Source organism: Carya illinoinensis, chromosome 2 (assembly GCF_018687715.1).
Source record: "Carya illinoinensis cultivar Pawnee chromosome 2, C.illinoinensisPawnee_v1, whole genome shotgun sequence".
Classification (NCBI taxonomy): Eukaryota; Viridiplantae; Streptophyta; class Magnoliopsida; order Fagales; family Juglandaceae; genus Carya; species Carya illinoinensis.
Genome location: NC_056753.1, coordinates 32,248,753 through 32,269,173, shown reverse-complemented (window position 1 = coordinate 32,269,173; position 20,421 = coordinate 32,248,753). Strand labels below are relative to the sequence as shown.

The window sequence follows — 20,421 nt, the reverse complement described above, 5'->3', positions numbered from 1 at the left end:
AGGCACTCGAGTTTTCCGCCACTCCCCCAAGTCGTCCTCTTCTTTCATTTTCCCTACTTCGGCCTTTTCTTTTACATTCAACACCCCCCCAAGTCGTCGCTTCTAACCATGATTCTCTTCTTTCATTATTATATATTTATTTTGTCTTCTAGTCAATAACGAAGGCTCGCCGTATATTGGCCGCAAAAAACTAGCCAATAACGAAGGCTTGCCGTTTCAAAGCAATGGGAGACTTTTTCTTTGGCAGTGGAAAGGTGTTAAATGATATAAACAATAAAACTCAGTTCTTTCTGTCTATATTATAAATTTTTAAAATAAGTAATAATTTTACATTATATCAAAACATGAGTTTATTAACTCTATATTTTATATCATTTAATCTTTTATGAATTATAACGTTATCTTGAGCTAATGGATCATCTAATTACCATTGATGATAGAATGCATGAAGAACTTATATATGAAATGTACATCATGAAGCAACCTCGCGTTATTAATTGTCTAAGTTATTCTGAAATGTTTAAGATATAATTCCTTCAATTAATATTGTATTAAAAAAATTAAAAAGGGAAATTCAAACCACAAATATTTCTTTTTGATTTGGTCTAACTTGGTCCTGGCGATCAACATGCACATAATTCTAATATTGAAGTTGACATTACGGAGCAATATTTTGGAAGTTCGTACGTACCACCCACCTCAATTATTTTTAAAGCGTGTTCTTCTTAGATGCCCATCCCAAAACTCACGGTTCTTGATAGAGAGACGACTGAAATTGTTGTATTGTTATAGTGAAAGAGTTGCAACTTAACTTCGTTGGTTTTTTTTTTTTTTTTTTAGTTTTCTTTATTTAATTTTTTAAAAGAAGATGGATCTCAATTTTATTGATAACCTTCATTTATGACGAAAAAATATCGTGATATATAATACCCAAACCTGGCATCCAAAACTAATATAATACTCAAAAGCCACTATATAATTTAAACCAAAAATCTGAAAAAACTACCTTAAAATCAATGTTACCTAACCGGCCAAATATAAGGAAGATCCCTTTATCCCATCTAATTATTCCTTTCATTAACAAAACGATATCCGAAGAAGAAAATCATACACCATTCCGACCATTAATAGCTCCTCTACGAGCGAAACCATACGCCGCTACATTTGTTTCTCTATTGATTAATACATGATGCGTAATTGCCAATTTGCGTGTTCATACAGGAAAGTCCACCCTCAAGTCTTTTTTCCAGGAAATTAACTTTGATTGGTTCAGAGCATTATTAATTAATTACGTCCCTAGCTTTTACATATTCGATGAATCGAAGATATTGTAAGAGCATTGGCATTAGTTTCATCAAAAATCAAGCCAAATGTATAAAACGATGAATATAGATGAAAAAGAGTTTCATTGGATTAGTCAAACCAAATAATAGGAAGTTTTGACCTACAGTATTTGTCTCATTTCCTTCAAATATGAAGGACTACTGTACACTCATCATCTGAATATTTTACTGCATTTTAATTCATCAACTGCTTTACTGCATATTATACGTCAACTTTTTTACTGCATTTTAATTCATCAAATGCTTTACTGCATATACTGCATATTCATATAAGTTAATAAAAGGTAAATATATATATATATATATATATCCATATAATTGCAAAATATGAAAAAAAAATTATATTATTATTAAAAAAATAATATTATATTATTATTTTTGTTGAACCCAAGATTTCAATTTTCATGTGATTATAAATCTACACATGAATTTTGATGATAACAAATGAATTCAAAGAATAAAAGAGTTTCAAGCTCAAGTTGTTCATACAATGGAATCAAGCACATCAAAGAACCAAGCATGAGCAAGAAGGAAATAAGTTCACATTAAAGTCATAGAGTAATGTTGTAAATCTCTTAAAATTTGAAATTAGGATTAATGCTCAAAATTAATATTTTATCATAAAACATTAAAATACATTTTCCACATGTGCATGAATATTTTTGAAAATTAAATTTGAAAATTTTGAAAGATGATTGATTGTCATCTTTTACATGTGCATGCCTTGATTAAAGGGTTGAACTTTGAAAATATTAAAGATAATTGATTGTCATATTTCACATGTGCATGTTTTATTTGAATATTTTCAAAAGTAATTTATGCTTTTTTAGACTTATACAAAAGGTAGATGATTTTGTTTGAAAAATTTGAAAAGTAAAGTGTGCTCATTTTGTCATATGCAAAAAGTAAAAGATTAGGTTTGAATTTTTTGAAAAAGAAAGTGTGCTCATTTTGTCATATGCCAAAAGTAAAAGATTAGGTTTGATTTTTTTGAAAAAAATAAATGATGTTGTATTTGACAATTGAAAAAGAAGAACCTTTTATTTGAATTTTTTGAAAAAGTGAATGATGTTGTCTTTGGCATGTGAATCTTTTTAAATTTGAATATAAAGTCTCATATGCCTATAAATCGATCATTTGAGAGCTTCACATTTACAATACCAAGAGCATACAACATTCATTCAAAACTTTCATTCTCTCTTCTCTAAACATTGAGCCTTAATCCTTATTCATTTTGAGAGATATAGTTTGCGCTGTATTGTTCTTATTTCACTTATTGAGGAGTGTTTTCTGATAACCTACCCACTATCAGCTTTTGTATCAGAAAAACGGTGTGTATAACCCTTGTGCGTGTAGAAAATATTCTACACGGGGAATAGTTGAATCACCACGTGTAAGGTGATTGCAAGTGTAGAGGGTGTTCTACACGGATCCTTTGTAGCGGTGTTATTCAAAGGTGTAATAGGTTTCTATCTCCACATGAAGGAGGTTGAATAGTGAATTTGGAAATCCTCAAGGGGTAGCTTGAGGCGAGGACGTAGGCAGTGGGGCCGAATCTCGTTAACATACTGAGTTTGCTTCTCTCTTACCCTTACTCTTTATATTTATTGTTATTTCATATTTTGTTTATATTTTATATTATATATTTGATTTATAATTGTTATTTTTTTAATACAACTCAATTCACCCCCCTCTTGTGTTAGTCATCTGGGCAACAATTGGTATTAGAGCTAAGAGCTCTATTATAAGATTAACTATCTTTTTAGTTAAGATCTTATGGCTAACATTGCAGCTTCATTTGGTGAAGGTCAATCTAGCAGTCGGCCTCCACTCTTTTGTGGAGATAATTACTTATTCTGGAAAGTTAGAATGAGAATATTTCTTCAAGCTTAAAGTAGAGAAATCTGGAAATGTATTGTAAATGGACCTTATATTCTAACAAAAGTGGTTGATGGAGTAAAGGTCAAAAAGGAAGAAGAAGAGTTTGATTGTGAAGACGATAGACTTTATACTTTAAATTTAACTGCTATGAATTTATTATATAATGCTCTTAATGGAAATGAATTTAATAGAATAATGAATTGCACTACGGTAAAGGAAATTTGGGATAACTTGGAAGTAACTTATGAAGAAATTTCGCAAGTCAAAGAATCAAAAATTTATATTCTTACTCATGAATATGAAATGTTTAAGATGAATGATGATAAATCTATTTCTAGTATGCACACTTGTTTTACTAACATCATAAACAGCTTGACAGCTCTTGGCAAAGTTTATTCCAAGGTGGAGATAGTAAGAAAAATTCTCAACTCTTTACCAAAACGTTGGGAATCAAAAGTTACAGCGATTCTTGAAGCTAAAGACCTCAAGAAGCTCGAAGTAAATGAACTCATCGGGTCACTTATCACCCATGAGTACACATTGAAAAGAGGAGAAGAAGAAGGAAAGCCAAAGAAGAGCTTAGCACTTAAAGTTGTTCCTCATGAAAGTGAAAGTGATGAAGATGAGGAAAATGACGATAAAGATGAAGAAGTTGCGATGATAATAAGAAGAATTGAGAGGTTCTTGAAGAAAAATAGAACTCATTCGAGGAAATCCTTCAAAAAGTTTTCCAAGAAAGATTCAGGTAAAAATGACAGTTTAATTTGTTATAAATGCAATAAACCTGGTCATATCAAGCCAGATTGTCCTCTGCTAAAGAAAGATCGAAACAAGGGCAAGAAAGCAATGAAAGTTACATGGGATGATGATTCAAGTAGCTCAGATAGTGAAGCAAGCAATGAAGAATCAGCAAATCTTTGTCTTATGGCTAAAGATGACATTGAGCTAACAAATCTTGATAATATTGAAAATCCTTCATATGAAGAATTGCAAAATGTTTTAGAAGAGGTTTATGAGGAATTTGAAAAATTGGGTATCAAATATATTGCTTTGAAAAAGAATTTCTTTTTTTAACAAATGAAATTGAAATTTTAAGAAAAGAAAGTATCATTTTGAAAGATGAAAATCTTGAATTGAATAAGAAAAAAACCGATTTAGAAAATATTGTTGAAAACTTTACGAATGGAAAAAGAAAGTTTGAAAAACTTCTTAGTAGTCAAAGATGTGTTTTTGACAAGGCAGATTTGGGATATATGCTAAAACAAAAATATAAATCTTATAAAAATTTCTTTGATAATCATTGTACATCAAAGACTAATATTCAAAATTCTTTTCATAAAAATAATTTTGTCAAAAAATGATATTATTATAATCATTCAAGTGTTTCATATATGTCACATGCTATTTACAATTTTTGTAATAGAAATGGTCATAATTATCATACTTGTCCTATTAGAAGAAATCATACAATGACTATTAGGGCCATATGGGTACCTAAAAATCTTATTTCTTCTAATATTAATAAATAAAGTACCCAAAGAACTTGGGTACCAAGAAAAATCATTTTAATTGTTTTTATAGGTATGCATGAAGTCTTCCACAAGTAAAAACAAATGGTTTTTAGATAGTGGATGTTCAAGACACATGACGGGAGACAAGACTAAGTTCTTTGATCTTAGATCTAAAGAAGAAGGACACGTGACATTTGGAGACAACTCGAAAGGGAAGATTGTGGGAATAGGTAAAATTAGTAATGAATCTTCTCTCATAATTGAAGATGTTTTACTTGTTGAAGATCTAAAATATAATCTTTAAGTCAATTATGTGATAAATGATTTACAGTTACTTTCAAAATGGATAAATGCATTATTTTGAATGATCATGATTGTAATATTTGTTTTATTGTTTTTAAAAGTAACAATGTTTATACAATCGATTTTGAAGAAATTACCCCACAAGATGCAATTTGTTTTTCAGCTCAAAATGAAACTAGTTGGTTATGGCATAGAAGACTAGGTCATGCCAACATGGAACTTATTTCCAAATTTTCAAAAAATGATCTTGTGAGAAGTTTACCAAAAACATATTTTTTTAAGACAAAATTTGTGATGCATGTCAATTTGGTAAACAAACAAAAATTTCTTTTAAAACTAAGAAACATATTTCCACTACTAGACCATTGCAACTGATACACATGGATCTTTTTGGACCAAATAGAGTTGCAAGTTTAGGAGGAAAATATTATGCATTTGTTATTGTTGATAATTTCTCTAGATATATTTGGGTCATCTTTCTTGCTCATAAAGATGAGGCACATAATGCCTTTACCAAATTATGCAAGAGAATTCAAAATGAAAAGGGCTATACTATTTCAAGTATCCGAAGTGATAGGAGAAAAGAGTTTGTTAATAAAAATATTGAAACATTTTGTGATGAAAATGGTTTTGTGCATAATTTTTCTGCTCCTCGAACTCAACAAAATGGGGTAGTAGAGAGGGAAAATAGATCTTTTCAAGAGATGGCAAGAACAATATTCAACGAGAACAACTTGCCTAGTTATTTTTGGGCCGAAGCGGTAAGTACTGCATGTTATGTTATAAATAGAGTTATGCTAAGGTCTAAGTTAGATAAAACCCCCTATGAGCTTTGGAATAAGAAAAAGTCCAACATTGGTTACTTTCATATATTTGAATGCAAATGTTTTATTTTGAATGACAGGGATAATTTAGGCAAATTTGATGCAAAATCTGATGAATGTATCTTTCTCGGATATTCTACTAATAGTAAAACTTATAGAGTATTCAATAAAAGGACTTTGACTGTACAAGAATCTATGCATGTAATATTTGATGAATCTAATTCTTCACTCTCCAAAAAATCTATTGATGAAGAAACAGGAGGTATAAATAATACGGAAAGTCTCAATCTCAACAAAGAGAAAACAATAGAGGAAGTTCAACATGGAGCCATCAGGAAAGATCATCAAAATTTAATACAAGATGCAACCAAACAGTGAAAATTTGTGAAAGATCATCCAGTAGAACAAATTTTGGGAGAACCTTCACAAGATGTAAGTATTCGATCATCTCTTAGAAATATTTACAATCATACTGCTTTTCTATTTCAAATTGAACCCAAAAATATTGATGACGCACTTCTTGATGAATCTTGGATTCTAGCTATGCAGAGTTGAATCAATTTGAAAGAAATGATATTTGGACACTTGTTCCTAAACCCAAAAATCATACTTTTATTGGAACAAAATGGGTTTTTAGAAACAAGAAAGATGAGTCCGGAGTCATTACTAGAAATAAGGCTCGACTTGTAGCCCAAGGTTTTAATCAAGAAGAAGGAATCGATTATGATGAGACATATGCACCTGTCGCAAGATTAGAAGCTATTCGAATGCTACTTGTATATGCTTGTTATAAAGATTTCAAACTTTTTCAAATGGATGTTAAAAGTGCTTTCTTAAATGGTTTTATAAATGAAGAGGTATATGTTGAGCAACTTCCAGGTTTTGAAAATCATATTTCCCCAAATCATGTTTTCAAACTCACAAAAACACTATATGGACTTAAACAAGCTCCTAGAGTTTGGTACGAGAGACTCAGTGGTTTCTTAATTGAAAAATGTTTTTAAAGAGGAAAAATCGACACAACTCTTTTCATTAAATATGAAAATGATGATATTCTTTTGATTCAGATTTATGTTGATGATATAATATTCGGTACTACTAATGAAAATATGTATCAAGTTTTTGCTAAGACTATGCAGGAAGAATTTGAGATAAGCATGATGGGAGAACTTACATTCTTTCTCGGATTACAAATTAAGCAAGCAAAAAGTGGGACATTCATCAATCAATCAAAATATATTAAGGAATTACTGAAGAAGTTTGGGATAGAAAATGCTAAGGAAATTGGAACACCGATGAGCCCATCAACTAAACTTGATAAAGATGAATCCGGTAAATCAGTTGACTCGAAGATATATCGAGGTATGATTAGTAGCTTATTATATTTAACAACCAGTAGACTAGATATTATGTTTAGTGTGTGCTTATGTGCACGCTTTCAATCATCTCTAAAAGAATCACATTTAATTGCAGTTAAGCGCATTCTTAGATATCTTAGTGGTACAATTAACCTAGGGTTATGGTACCCTAAGCACACATCTTTCGATCTAATCAGCTACACAGATACAGATTATGCTGGCTGTAAAATAGATCGAAAAAGCACTAGTGGAGCATGTCATTTCTTAGGTCATGCACTAGTTTCTGGTTTAGTAAAAAATAAAATTCTGTTGCACTATCTACTGCTGAGGTAGAATATGTTGCTGCGGGTAGTTGTTGTGCTCAAGTTCTCTACATGAAGCAACAACTTGAAGATTTTAAACTCATGTATAATCACATTCCAATCAAATGTGATAATATAAGTGCTATAAATCTTTCAAAGAACCCAATACAACATTCTAGAACTAAGCATATTGAAATAAGGTATCATTTTCTTCGAGATCATGTGCAGAAAGACGATATAATATTAGAGTTCACAAACACACACGATCAGTTAGTAGATATTTTCACAAAACCTTTACCAGAAGATAGATTATGTATGATCAGAAGAGAAATACGTATGATGCATACTATGAATATTTCTTAAAAGATATACCAGAGTCAATAAAAATAGAGATAGATTTTTTAAATACTTTTACATAAACTTGAGATTCTTAGCCTCATGTTTGAGACGCTCATTCTCTTCATACAATATCATGTCATTCTTATCCATGGGAACCGGCAAGCGGAATGAAGAATCTAATTAAGATTTCAACTGTTTATTCTTCTGCCGAATGATTCATTCCCTTGTGTGAGACTCTTGAACAATTCGTTGAAGTACAACAATTTGTTCTTTGACCTTTTCAACTTCGTGATTTTTGGCTTGTAGCCGCTGAGAAAAAGCAACAATAGAGGAAGAGTAGCGAGTCCCAAGACTCACCAAGTCATAAATAGCATCAGAATCTGACTTATTAGTCAGATTATTATTTTCTTGCTGCAACATGGCACCAATGACAGCTGCAGAAAGGACAGGAGGTTGAGATGCAGAATGCTTCATGGATGGATCTAGAGAAATGTTAGAAGAATGAGCCATTGAGAAAAGAATAGATAGCTTAAAACGAGAATGTTGAAGGAATGCATATGAGTTATAGAGATGAGATGAAAACTTGATGCGGATTGGATGAACATCATGATTGATTTTATAGAGATAACATAAAGAATAAGACAAACTATTGTCTCTTCAAATCTTATTTAGTCGAAAGAAATACAAGATATGCTGGACACACATTGTCAAAAGTTTTCTTACTAAGCCAGCGAGATTAACAGTAGATTGTCTCTATTTTTCTAGTAAACGATGAACCTCTGTTGTTATCTGTCGATGTTGACCTTGTATCTGAACCCTTTCTCGTTCCAGCTCCTTTATTCGTGGTTGCAGATCATAAGCATACCAATCTGCAAATTTTTTCAACTCTTGGTTTTCTTGCTTTAGCCTTTTATTCTCACTATCCTTATTAGCAAGCTTCTGTCGTAACTCAAATATTTGCATGTTAAGATGATTAATCTCACTCACCCTCGCCATTAACCTCCGAGACATGATCGTATCAGAGGCAGCATATTGACTACTGAGCATTCTTGATTCTGCAATAATTTCAGAAGCAGCCTTACTAGAAAAACGGTTCACTGCTCCTATCATGGTATTGACGGCCTCAGGAGAGAAGATTGATGATTGATGCGTCAAGGGTTCCTGATTCAAGTCTGGAACATTAGTGAAAGAGAATTGCTCAGCCATTCTATCGTTGTGGAAAAACAGAACTCAGGTCAAGAAGCGATTATTTTTTTGGCATCCGATAGATGAAAATGATCATTTTTTTATAGTAACTGAGAGCCTTCAATCACGTTTGTCAACAACATCAGGCGATTGTTTAAATCTCCAACCGCACTAAATTCATAGAGTTAGGCCTCGAGACTTTGCAGCATTTGTCAGGTCACGGACAGCTCCTTTTTTCAACTATCTACAGTGACTATTAAATGCATCGTTTTCTTCAGTCCATTTACTTGCTGCCGATCCTTTTTAATGATGCCAAAGGGGGGAGAAGTTTTAGATTAGAATATTAACATGATTTAAATTACTAAACTTGTTATATATACTTGGAATTATATTTATACTTTTGCTTGAAAAACTAATGCATATTTTTAGGGGGAGCTTAAGTATTAATACAGGTTTCAAGTTCTATCAAGTATTTGTCATCATCAAAAAGGGGGAGATTGTTGAACCCAAGGTTTCAAGTTTTATGTGATTATAAATCTACACATGGATTTTGATGATAACAAATGAATTCAAAGAATAAAAGAGTTTCAAGTTCAAGTTGTTCACACAATGGAATCAAGCACATCAAAGAACCAAGCATGAGCAAGAAGGAAATAAGTTCACATTAAAGTCATAGAGTAATGTTGTAAATCTCTTAAAATTTGAAATTAGGATTAATGCTCAAAATTAATATTTTATCATAAAGCATTAAAATATATTTTCCACATGTGCATGAATATTTTTGAAAATTAAATTTGAAAATTTTGAAAGATGATTGATTGTCATCTTTTACATGTGCATGCCTTGATTAAAGGGTTGAACTTTGAAAATATTAAAGATGATTGATGGTCATCTTTCACATGTGCATATTTTATTTGAATATTTTCAAAAGTAATTGATGTTTTTTTAGACTTATACAAAAAGTAGATGATTTTGTTTAAAAAATTTGAAAAGTAAAGTGTGCTCATTTCGTCATATGCAAAAAGTAAAAGATTAGGTTTGAATTTTTTGAAAAAAAAAGTGAGCTCATTTTGTCATATGCCAAAAATAAAAGATTAGGTTTGATTTTTTTGAAAAAAATGAATGATGTCGTCTTTGACAATTGAAAAAGAAGAACATTTTATTTGAATTTTTTGAAAAAGTGAATGATGTTGTCTTTGACATGTGAATCTTTTTAAATTTGAATATAAAGTCTCATATGCCTATAAATAGATCATTTGAGAGCTTCACATTTATAACACCAAGAGCATACAACATTCATTCAAAACTTTCACTCTCTTCTCTAAGCATTGAGGCTTAATCCTTGTTCATTTTGAGAGATATAGTTTGCGCTGTATTGTTCTTATTTCACTCATTGAGGAGTGTTTTTTGATAACCTACCCACTGTCAGCTTTTGTATCAGAAAAATGGTGTGTATAACTCTTGTGTGTGTAGAAAGTATTTTACACGGGGAATAGTTGAATCACCACGTGTAAGGTGATTGCAAGTGTATAGGGTGTTCTACACGGATTCTTTGTAGCGGTGTTGTTCAAAGGTGTAATAGGTTTCTATCTCCACCTGAAGGAGGTTGAATAGTGAATTTGGAAATCCTCAAGGGGTAGCTTGAGGCGAGGACATAGGCAGTGGGGCCGAACCTCGTTAACATACTGAGTTTGCTTCTCTCTTACCCTTACTCTTTATATTTATTGTTATTTCATATTTTGTTTATATTTTATATTATATATTTGATTTATAATTGTTATTTTTTTCATACAACTCAATTCACCCCTCCTCTTGTGTTAGTTATTTGGGCAACAATTTTGATGAATCTAATAGTTAATCTAATGTGAGATTATAGATAAAAAGATTTTAGATTTATGAAAAATTTATATTTTTTATTAAATTTTAAAGATAATTTTGATGAAATAAATATAGATGCTCTTACAAAGTCCAAAAGGCTGGCGGAGCATGGAAAGTCTAAATCTGCCCGTTATACATCTCGAAATTGTGAAGAAGTCCAATTGGGATTAATTATGATTAATCATTGCCAAGTGGACTCCTTCAAATATTCGATGCAAGATATTCTATAAATAAAATACGATATCGTCGATCGATCGGTTTCCGCTTTGCCCATACGTACGTCGCGCAATCTGGCGGAGAATTACCTCCACCATTTGATTATTGTTTTTAAAGTAGTCGGTAATGAAACTACTGATACCAGCAGGGACCATATAAACCAAATCCTCTGTAGACTGTAATATTTATCTATATATATAAATATATTGTATAGATTCCTTAGATTTTATATCGCACGTTATATTTCGAATAAGTATAATGCGAATTAAAAAATATTTTGAGAATTCTTGCTCTAAGACTACTCTAGAATTCTTATAAATAAAAAAAAAAAAAAAAAGACTACTCTAGGAAATCGTTTTCCAGGAAAGCAAACATACTTGTACACACTCCTATTGGTGTGTAAGGGTCATTAGATGACATCCTGAAGTCAGAGGTCAGGGTATTACCAACTTTACCCTGTTCGTGTGATTGGCAAACACTAAACATGGTGCGAACATGTGAAATTAAACAATTCGATGAGCTGTCATTGGCAAGAAAATCCTGCTTCTTCTACCTAGTGATGAGGACGTACATTGAGCCATTGACTTCGTTGCTCAAGTCCTCGGCCTGTATCGGCACTATGGCAGTATAAAATCTAATTAGATGGCTCAAAACATAAACAAGAAGAAACTTACTCTCTGGTGATGGGGGGGTTCCAAACTTCCATCTTTGCATTTCTTGGTGTTTTGTCTCTTACACTACTTCTGGTTCATGCCCAGGATCAATCAGGTATGTATATGACATGTTCTAAATCTTCATGTACGTAGTATTAATTGGTTTTGGTTGGGCTGACCATGCATGCATAAATCTAAGCTATTGTTCTGTTTTATCTGTCTCAGATTTCATAAGCATAGATTGTGGGTTGCCAGCAAATTCAACATATAAGGAAGAGACAATAAGCATAGATTACATCTCAGACGCCAACTACATAGACACGGGTATTAGTAGGAGCATAGCATCTGAATTTAAAGGTACCCAACAACAGCAGGTATGGAATGTCAGAAGCTTTCCTCAAGGAGTCCGGAACTGTTACACCATAAACATCACAAGAGGCACTAAATATTTGATACGAGGAACCTTCGTGCATGGGAATTACGATGGAGAAGGTGATTTACCAGAATTCGATCTGTATCTCGGGACCAACATGTGGGATACAGTCAAGGTGGCGAATGCATCCTATAGTATTATCAAGGAGCTCATACATGTCCCATCTCGAAACTATATACATGTCTGTCTCGTAAACACCGGCCTTGGGACACCATTTATATCAGCAATAGAGTTCAGGGCATTAAAAAAAAACTCGTACGTGACCAAATCTGGATCATTGGCACTACTTTTGCGCGCAGATGCTGGTTCAACTAGCAATCAATCATACAGGTAAGTCAGTCTATATGAGATCGATCAACTGCTTCATTTTCATTACTGCAGAAGTAAATACATCTTTCACGAATAATATTCTGGCCGTGAAGTAAGTTTGAGCTGTGGAAAATTGCCTGTCTTTCAATAAATAAAACATAAAGATAGATTCATTCTGCTCCTTGATTATTATACTGAATATATGTGTTTATTAATTACTTAGGTATGCATACGATGTGTATGATCGCCTTTGGTTGCACTATAACAACAATAAGTGGAAAGACTTGAGCACAGGACTTACCATTGATTCTCAAAGTCAGAATGATTATCAACCAGCATCTGTTGTCATGAGCACTGCAGCCACCCCAATAAATGAGAGCGCTCCGATGGAATTCTATTGGGAAGCAGACGATCCGAATACCCAATTCTATATCTTCATGCACTTTGCTGAAGTCGTAAAGCTAGAACCCAACCAGTCCAGATCATTTAACATTACTCTCAATGGGAAATACATGTATGGACCTCTTGTTCCTGATTACCTGTCTACAACTACTTTGTACAGTACATCGCCCGAGACTGGAGGCCAGAAGTATGTTTTCTCGATCTTCAAAGCGGAAAATTCAACACTTCCACCCATCCTCAACGCAATTGAGATCTATTCTGTGAAAGATTTCTTGCAACCAGAAACAGACCAGGCGGATGGTACGTTCTAATTCCACAAACAAGTTATAAGCTCTCTCTATCAATTTCGTACGTACTTTATTCTATTGATGTGCATAAATTTGACTGACTAATTGGATATATGCATACGAAAATATTGTTTAGGTGATGCCATCAGAAAGATCAAATCAACATATGGAATAAAGAGAGATTGGCAAGGAGATCCATGTGCCCCGAAACAGTACTTGTGGAAAGGTCTAGATTGTAGCTATGTTGGTGATAATGCCCCCAGAATCACATCCTTGTAAGTTTCCTTCCTTGATTTGAACAGCTTTATCACTTTCCAACTACTTGTTTTCAACCATTCCTAATTTGTGAATTAATGTAAATTGCTCAGGAACTTGTCCTCCAGTGGATTGACTGGAGAGATATCTGCTGATATATCAAATCTCCTAATGTTACAATCTTTGTAAGTATGAATAATTCACAAGATTCAAAAAATTAAAAGAGTTATTCTATTCATAAACTGATGTAAAGAATACATTATCCACATCATCGATGTGACATGATTTAATTTGTAAGATTCATTTATAAATTTTTCTTACAAATTAAATCCTAGAGACATTTTGGATACTAGAATTTGCCTATGAACAGAATTTCTCAAATAAAAAATCTTAATTTCTTCACAATTTTTTCGACAATATTCAATATCTAAATTGTAATGATTCATTATTACAGGGATCTATCAAACAATAGCTTGACTGGATCAGTGCCTGATTTCCTATCTACGTTACCAAATTTGAGGGTTTTGTAAGTTATTTGGACATTTTCTTAATTAAATGACTGATTCTAAAAAAATTATGGGTCATAAAAGCGAAAATTATTATAATCATTATACCTTTGCAGAAACTTAGAACAAAACAAGCTCACTGGTTCAGTTCCAATTGAACTAATTGAAAGAAGGGACAATGGTTCACTATCATTAAGGTATGATTTTTGTCAAAGAACTTGAGCCCCAGCTCGTTGTTTCCATAGAATAAATAACTTATCAAATATATCTAGCAAGCGAATTAAGAAGCTAAAGCACAAGTTGTAAATTTGTAATATCTAAATATTAATGATACGTCATAATCGCTTTGTCATTAAATTCCATGCCTTATTTTGCTAGTGTGCGAGAAAATTCAGATCTTTGTGGGTCGCGTTCTTGCAAAAAGAATAAAAACAACGTTGTTATTCCAATAGTAGCATCGGTCATCGGTGGATTGCTTGTCCTCACATTGATTGTCATGGCTATCTGTTGGGGGATTAGAAGGAGAACAAAACAGGGTACGTAAGACTAATATGTATAAGGTTCATATTCATGTAAACAAAGAAAACATTCTCTTTACAAAAGTCATGTCTAACATTTTTTTTTTTTTTTTTTCCAGCTGCGATGGTAGATACTGAATCCCACATGCAGAATTTGTCAACATTGGAGTCTTTACAACGTCAATTTACATACTCTGAACTACTAGGAATTACCAACAACTTTGAGAGAATTCTTGGAAAGGGTGGATTCGGAACCGTTTATCATGGCTATATAGATAACACTCAAGTTGCAGTGAAGATGCTCTCTCATTCATCAGTTCAAGGTTATCAGCAATTTCATTCAGAGGCACGTACCATTTCTCGTAATATTAGAACTTTTCGCTAATTCATACATATATACATAAATACTATGTATGTATGTATGGTCTTTCATACATTATATTAAACTAATTAGGTGATAATTAATCTAATTTACAGGTTAGACTTCTTATGAGAGTTCATCATCGAAACTTGACTACCCTTGTTGGTTACTGCTATGAAGGAACAAACATGGGGCTCGTTTATGAGTACATGGCCAACGGAGACTTGGAAGCACATCTTTCAGGTTTGGGAATGATGAAATTATTTAGAATTTTACGACAATGATGTTGATGATCAGTACTAAAGGTTTAGGCATTTTGTTAATGGATGCAGATGGGAACGCAAAAACCTTGACTTGGGAAGATAGACTTCGAATAGCGACGGATGCTGCACAAGGTTAGCATGCTTCATTGAGTTGACTAGGAATTTTATTTTATTTTTATTTAAAACAAAAAAAAAAAAACTCATGAACCTAATTGTGTGGAATGGGAAATTTAGGATTGGAGTATCTGCACTGTGGTTGTAAACCACCTATAGTCCACAGAGACGTGAAGACTACAAACATACTGTTGAACGAAAATCTGCAGGCAAAACTGGCTGATTTTGGGCTCTCAAAGATTTTCCCCATTGATGGTGGCACTCATGTTTCTACAGTTGTTGCTGGCACCCCTGGCTACCTTGACCCCGAGTCAGTATTTCTCTCATAATTTAGTTATTTATCTAGAACAACAACATTGCAACCAAAGGGACGCAAACGTAACGTGCATGCTCTGTTTACTTGCGCGCAGGTACTACATAACAAACTGGTTAACCGAGAAAAGCGATGTCTATAGTTTTGGAGTGGTTCTGCTGGAGATAATTACAGGTCGACCCGTCATAGAAAGATCAGAGGAAAGGACACACGTAAGTCAATTCGTGAGTTCCATGCTTGCCAGGGGGGACATAAAAAATATAGCTGATCCCAGATTGCACGGAAACTTCAACAGTAACTCTGTTTGGAGAGCTGTTGAAATAGCAATGGGTTGTGTATCTTCAACTGCAGCGAAAAGGCCAACCATGAGCCAGGTAGTGGTGGACCTAAAGGAGTGTATGGCAACTGAATTAGCTCGGGCGAATGAGGGCGATTCAAGAAAATCTATGGAAATGATCAACATGGATCTGGCTACTGAACTGAATCCGTTGGCAAGGTAAATGTACCTACGTACTGATTGAAACTGGTCATGTACATGGTGTATCGAATCAGCTTGAAGATGATTTTCTGCTTTCCCGTAATTTTCTATCGATGAATAATATTGTTTTTCCATTGATGAACCATCTGGGTTCTAATATTGGGACTATTTTGTTTGAAATATGTACCCAAGTTATTGGGATTGTATATCTATGATCTTTTCCAAAATAAATAAATGAAGGGAACAATAGTAAAGATTCCACTACAAGGATTTGAGAAATGGAGTACGTACTAGTAAAACAAGTACTCCTTTCCACTGTACGAAAATGAATTTGGAGCTAGCGGGTGAACTCGCAGGAATGAATCTTTGGAGATATGCGGTATGGTTACATGGGCCAAGTTTATTGAAACCCCAAGTTGGGCTTGCACGTTAAGCCCTATCTCAAAATCTCACAATTCATGACCACAATCCCAACATAAAATTCATATGGTAATGCATCTTGTACTAATTCCATACATGTTCAATCAAATTATAACTTAATTCGGGATCAGATCATCCGTTAAAACGTAGTTGTTCTGGCCAGTTAAGGGTGGCTGAAGGCATATAATTACCTGTTTATTCTTCAATCTGAACTCATTTAACTCACCTTTAAAAACTAAAGAAGAAATAGAAAACGTAAGAGATAAATCAAACCACGGCACAAGGAGCATTCGAGTCATGTGCAAGAAATATGATGAGATCACGGCCATATATATGATGATCTCAGAAGACACGTTCCTGGTTCCACCTCTTAAAAAGTCTGTAAAATTAAGCAATTAATTCAGCAAGCCGATCATTGAACAAGTGATATTCAAGTAAGCCCGTTTGGCTCGGCCTACTACCTGAATGAATGTCCATGAATTTCTATAGGGAAAAAAAAAAACGATTTTTCTTTTCCTTTCTGTGTGTTTTATGCATGTTCCTAGCTGTGATGGTTTCAATATATGTACCAAACTATATTTCTTCGGAAAAATAAATATAAGAGATTAGTTCCAAAGGAAATGAAATGCATATCCTGGACCTGCGGAAATGAAAGCAAAAAAAGGCCCGGTAAGGGGTGAAACTCGAAAGCATCAATAAAATAGGAGGAACATATTATGTCTACACAAAATTTAATAAAACACTATTACTAATATTGATATTTGCAGCGGCTATAGCATCCTGACCATGCTTGCCGGCCTTAAACCAAAAATGGAAGTGTTGGGCCTAAGCCGGTTGGCCAGGTAAGGATGGAGCCATGAGAGATTAAAAGCTCAACTGAATCCCGCGTGGGCATGACCAAGAGGTGGGCAAGTCAAAACGAACCGTATCTCCATGAGACTCAAACCCCTAAATCATCACTGATTAGTTTTTTTCGTAACCAATTGATACAAAGGAAATTTTGAAAGGAATAAGTGCATCAACTAGACCCTATTAACAGTCATATTAGGCCTCGAGGGTTTACCGCATGCCCTATAGTGTTTACCACATTAAATGCCTAGAATTAACCACTTAGAGGCTTTACTGTGTCAAAGCCATAAATCAAGCTCTCAAAGGAGCAATGTCATACCATGCATCTTATCATTCTATAAATAGATCCACATGTGCATCTTGCATTTTAAGTTCTCTACACTCATATTACTCAATTTAACTTAAGCACCAGAGGTTTGCCTGAGTTTGGGACCCCCAACTTTGTTCTTCTTGTTGGATAATCACACAATTGAGGAGAAGTAGGGAATTTCTTCAACAGTTTAGAGCTGTCATTGGGATCTGAAAAGAAAAATAGATAAAAATAAATAAATCATCATGTGTTTAATAAGTGACGATGAGATAAAAATGAGGAGATTGGTGTTAGGCTTGTGGAGCCTGGTTTTGTTGGTGTGTCGGTCCAATTAGATGACCTAACTCAACCAGACAAGAATGCGTTATGGTTTTATAGTGAATTTTCAATGAGGTTGCATTGTTTGTGATCAGAAAAAGCGCCAAGCAAAAAGTTCGCTCGAGCAAAGCTTGGACAGAGAGTTTGGTTGAGGTGCACTCGACACTTCATTTGAGCAAATAATGCAAAAAAGTGAAGATTAATATTTTTGTCATCTGACACTATAAATATGTATTTAATAAATAATATAGTATATTTTGAGTGTACTAAACATTGAAATTTTACCCTATAGTATATTTTGTGATTTCTTAGCATAATAAAATCCTCAATAGCTTTGTAGACATTGGTACGTTACCGAACCACGTTAATTCTATGTAGTGTTATTGATTGTTTGTTTATTTTTTTGTTTATTTTTGCTTTTTTGTCATTGTTTTCACAACAATTGAGATATATGATATTGAGTGAGTATAGATGAAGAATAAGATCACACATTGCTAGCTGTTATAGATGAAAAAGTTATTGTATCATTGAATAGTCCTTTTAGAGTATGGACTCATATGTGACTTGGGCCTCCCTTGAGGTATTATAATAGTTTAGGTTAAATTAATTGCATCCTATGTAGAATGTTCAAAATCATATCGCCTAAGAATTCGAAGCACTGAAACTCAAATAAACCATGCACATAAACTCAAAGGACAGGAATATTCAAACGTTGCACCACTACACCTATCTACTAAAGCTCAAGAGATACACCCTTCCATATGTTACACACATGACAATGGTTATGTCGAATATCCTTTTTCAATAAATCTTTATGTCACGGCCTTTTGTTAGTGGATAATAAGTAAAAGAGAAAAGACACCATCATAGGACATGTAAGGAAAAGAAGCAAAGTCAGAAGCAAGAGGCTAGCTACCATATCCAATCTTCTCCAACTTTGAGGCGGCTGTAGTAAAAGCCTTGGATATATAATAGAGAGCCCGCCCCTACAACAAAACTATGTTGCAAGGAGCAAAAAAGGCTTGTCCTTTAAGATTAAATATTAAACATCTTATAAAAAGGATTAAATATTAAATATGAACAATAACAATCATGTATATATGTGTAGTGCATCTTGATATCACCGTCATGAAGTATAAGAACATTTAAGGTAATAAGTTAAATCTACTTTATAATATCAAATCATACTAACTTAAAAATAAACTAAAAATTTTGTGTATATTTTTCTTTCTATTTTCCCGTAATTTGTAAATTCCAAAGTATAACTTGCAGTCAGCTAATTTTTGTATATCAATCTTTAATATCAAGGATGGTACATGAGAGTGGATTTTGGCATTGTGGGTGGGTAACCACTTCCTATTGCTAGGTCCTCCTCTTCAGCCGCTTGGACAAGGTTGTCACTTTTCCGTCACCATCCTTTATTGAATTAGCGTAGTATACAAGCGTCAAGCGGGCAGATTGTTCAAGTCCAACCCACCATCCGAAACTTTGGTGCAGCACTAAATTCAAACATATGGCAATTATATCTACATTAATGCCAATCAAGCTCATGAAACCGATGAAAAGTACTTCCCCTTTCAAACTCAAACAGTAAGATAATATCTGATCCAAGAAAATATCAGAGACTAATTAATGGTGCATGGACTTGTTGAAGTCAAGAAAACCAACAGTTTCTTAGAATTATTCAGAAGAACAGGCAGTAAGAGGCTTCAGATATCTATCAAACTTAATTTTATTTTTTTCCTTTTACGTGTTTAATTTATAACAACATCAATTTAGCAACGAGTATGCGTCAAATCTTTCTTTACTACTTCCTTGTGCATCTAAAAACCAACGATATATAGCCTCTATAAGGTGCTTGAACTCCCGATGATCTCGATTTCAATTCCAATTTTTTAAAATCAGATACCGATTTTGGCTTCTTCTTTTTTCAATTAAATATTTCTTTATAGTATTATATATTAATTATTACATGATCAACTTCAAATATTTATCTTAAATTTTAAACTTAAGAGATGCTCTTTAAGTGCAGTGACATTGGCATAGCCAAATGTCAATGATTTGTCAAATTTTGGCTAACTTTTACTAAAGTGTTTTGCATTGAAGTAGTCAAAACTCCAATGCTCTACAGTAAAATCAAACAATTCTCTAAATTTTTCAAATTTGATTAGCTACTATTCTTCTCCAAAATAATATTTTACTCTAAAAGTACTAGTTGCTGGGACATGGATTTAAGCTCTAAAGATTAAATTATTAATTAACATATGGAGTGTATTTGCAAAATATAAAAAAAATATTATTAAAATATCTAATATTATATTATTATTTTAAAGTTAGGATATATAGTCCAATGTAGATTAATATCTCCAATAATTTTGGCAAAATGTACTTTAAAAAAAAAAGAAAAATGTTTTGGACAAAACAACCAAAACCTCAAGTTGTATACAAGTTTTGGACCTAGACCATTTCTAATGCTCTAACCCCATCATTAG

General features: G+C 33.2%; 1 protein-coding gene across 1 annotated transcript; it reads left to right on the top strand.

Moving 5' to 3' along the window:
* The first annotated feature begins 11,614 nt into the window (after positions 1 to 11,614).
* On the top strand, positions 11,615 to 16,296 carry LOC122300991 (LRR receptor-like serine/threonine-protein kinase IOS1). The gene is made up of 13 exons (XM_043112038.1): positions 11,615 to 11,908; positions 12,019 to 12,556; positions 12,759 to 13,237; positions 13,361 to 13,499; positions 13,593 to 13,664; positions 13,934 to 14,005; positions 14,102 to 14,182; positions 14,364 to 14,521; positions 14,623 to 14,849; positions 14,981 to 15,107; positions 15,197 to 15,259; positions 15,362 to 15,551; positions 15,652 to 16,296. The coding sequence occupies exons 1-13, from the start codon at positions 11,824 to 11,826 to the stop codon at positions 16,052 to 16,054; spliced, it is 2,634 nt and encodes an 877-aa protein (XP_042967972.1). The 5' UTR covers positions 11,615 to 11,823; the 3' UTR covers positions 16,055 to 16,296.
* The last annotated feature ends 4,125 nt before the right edge of the window (positions 16,297 to 20,421 follow it).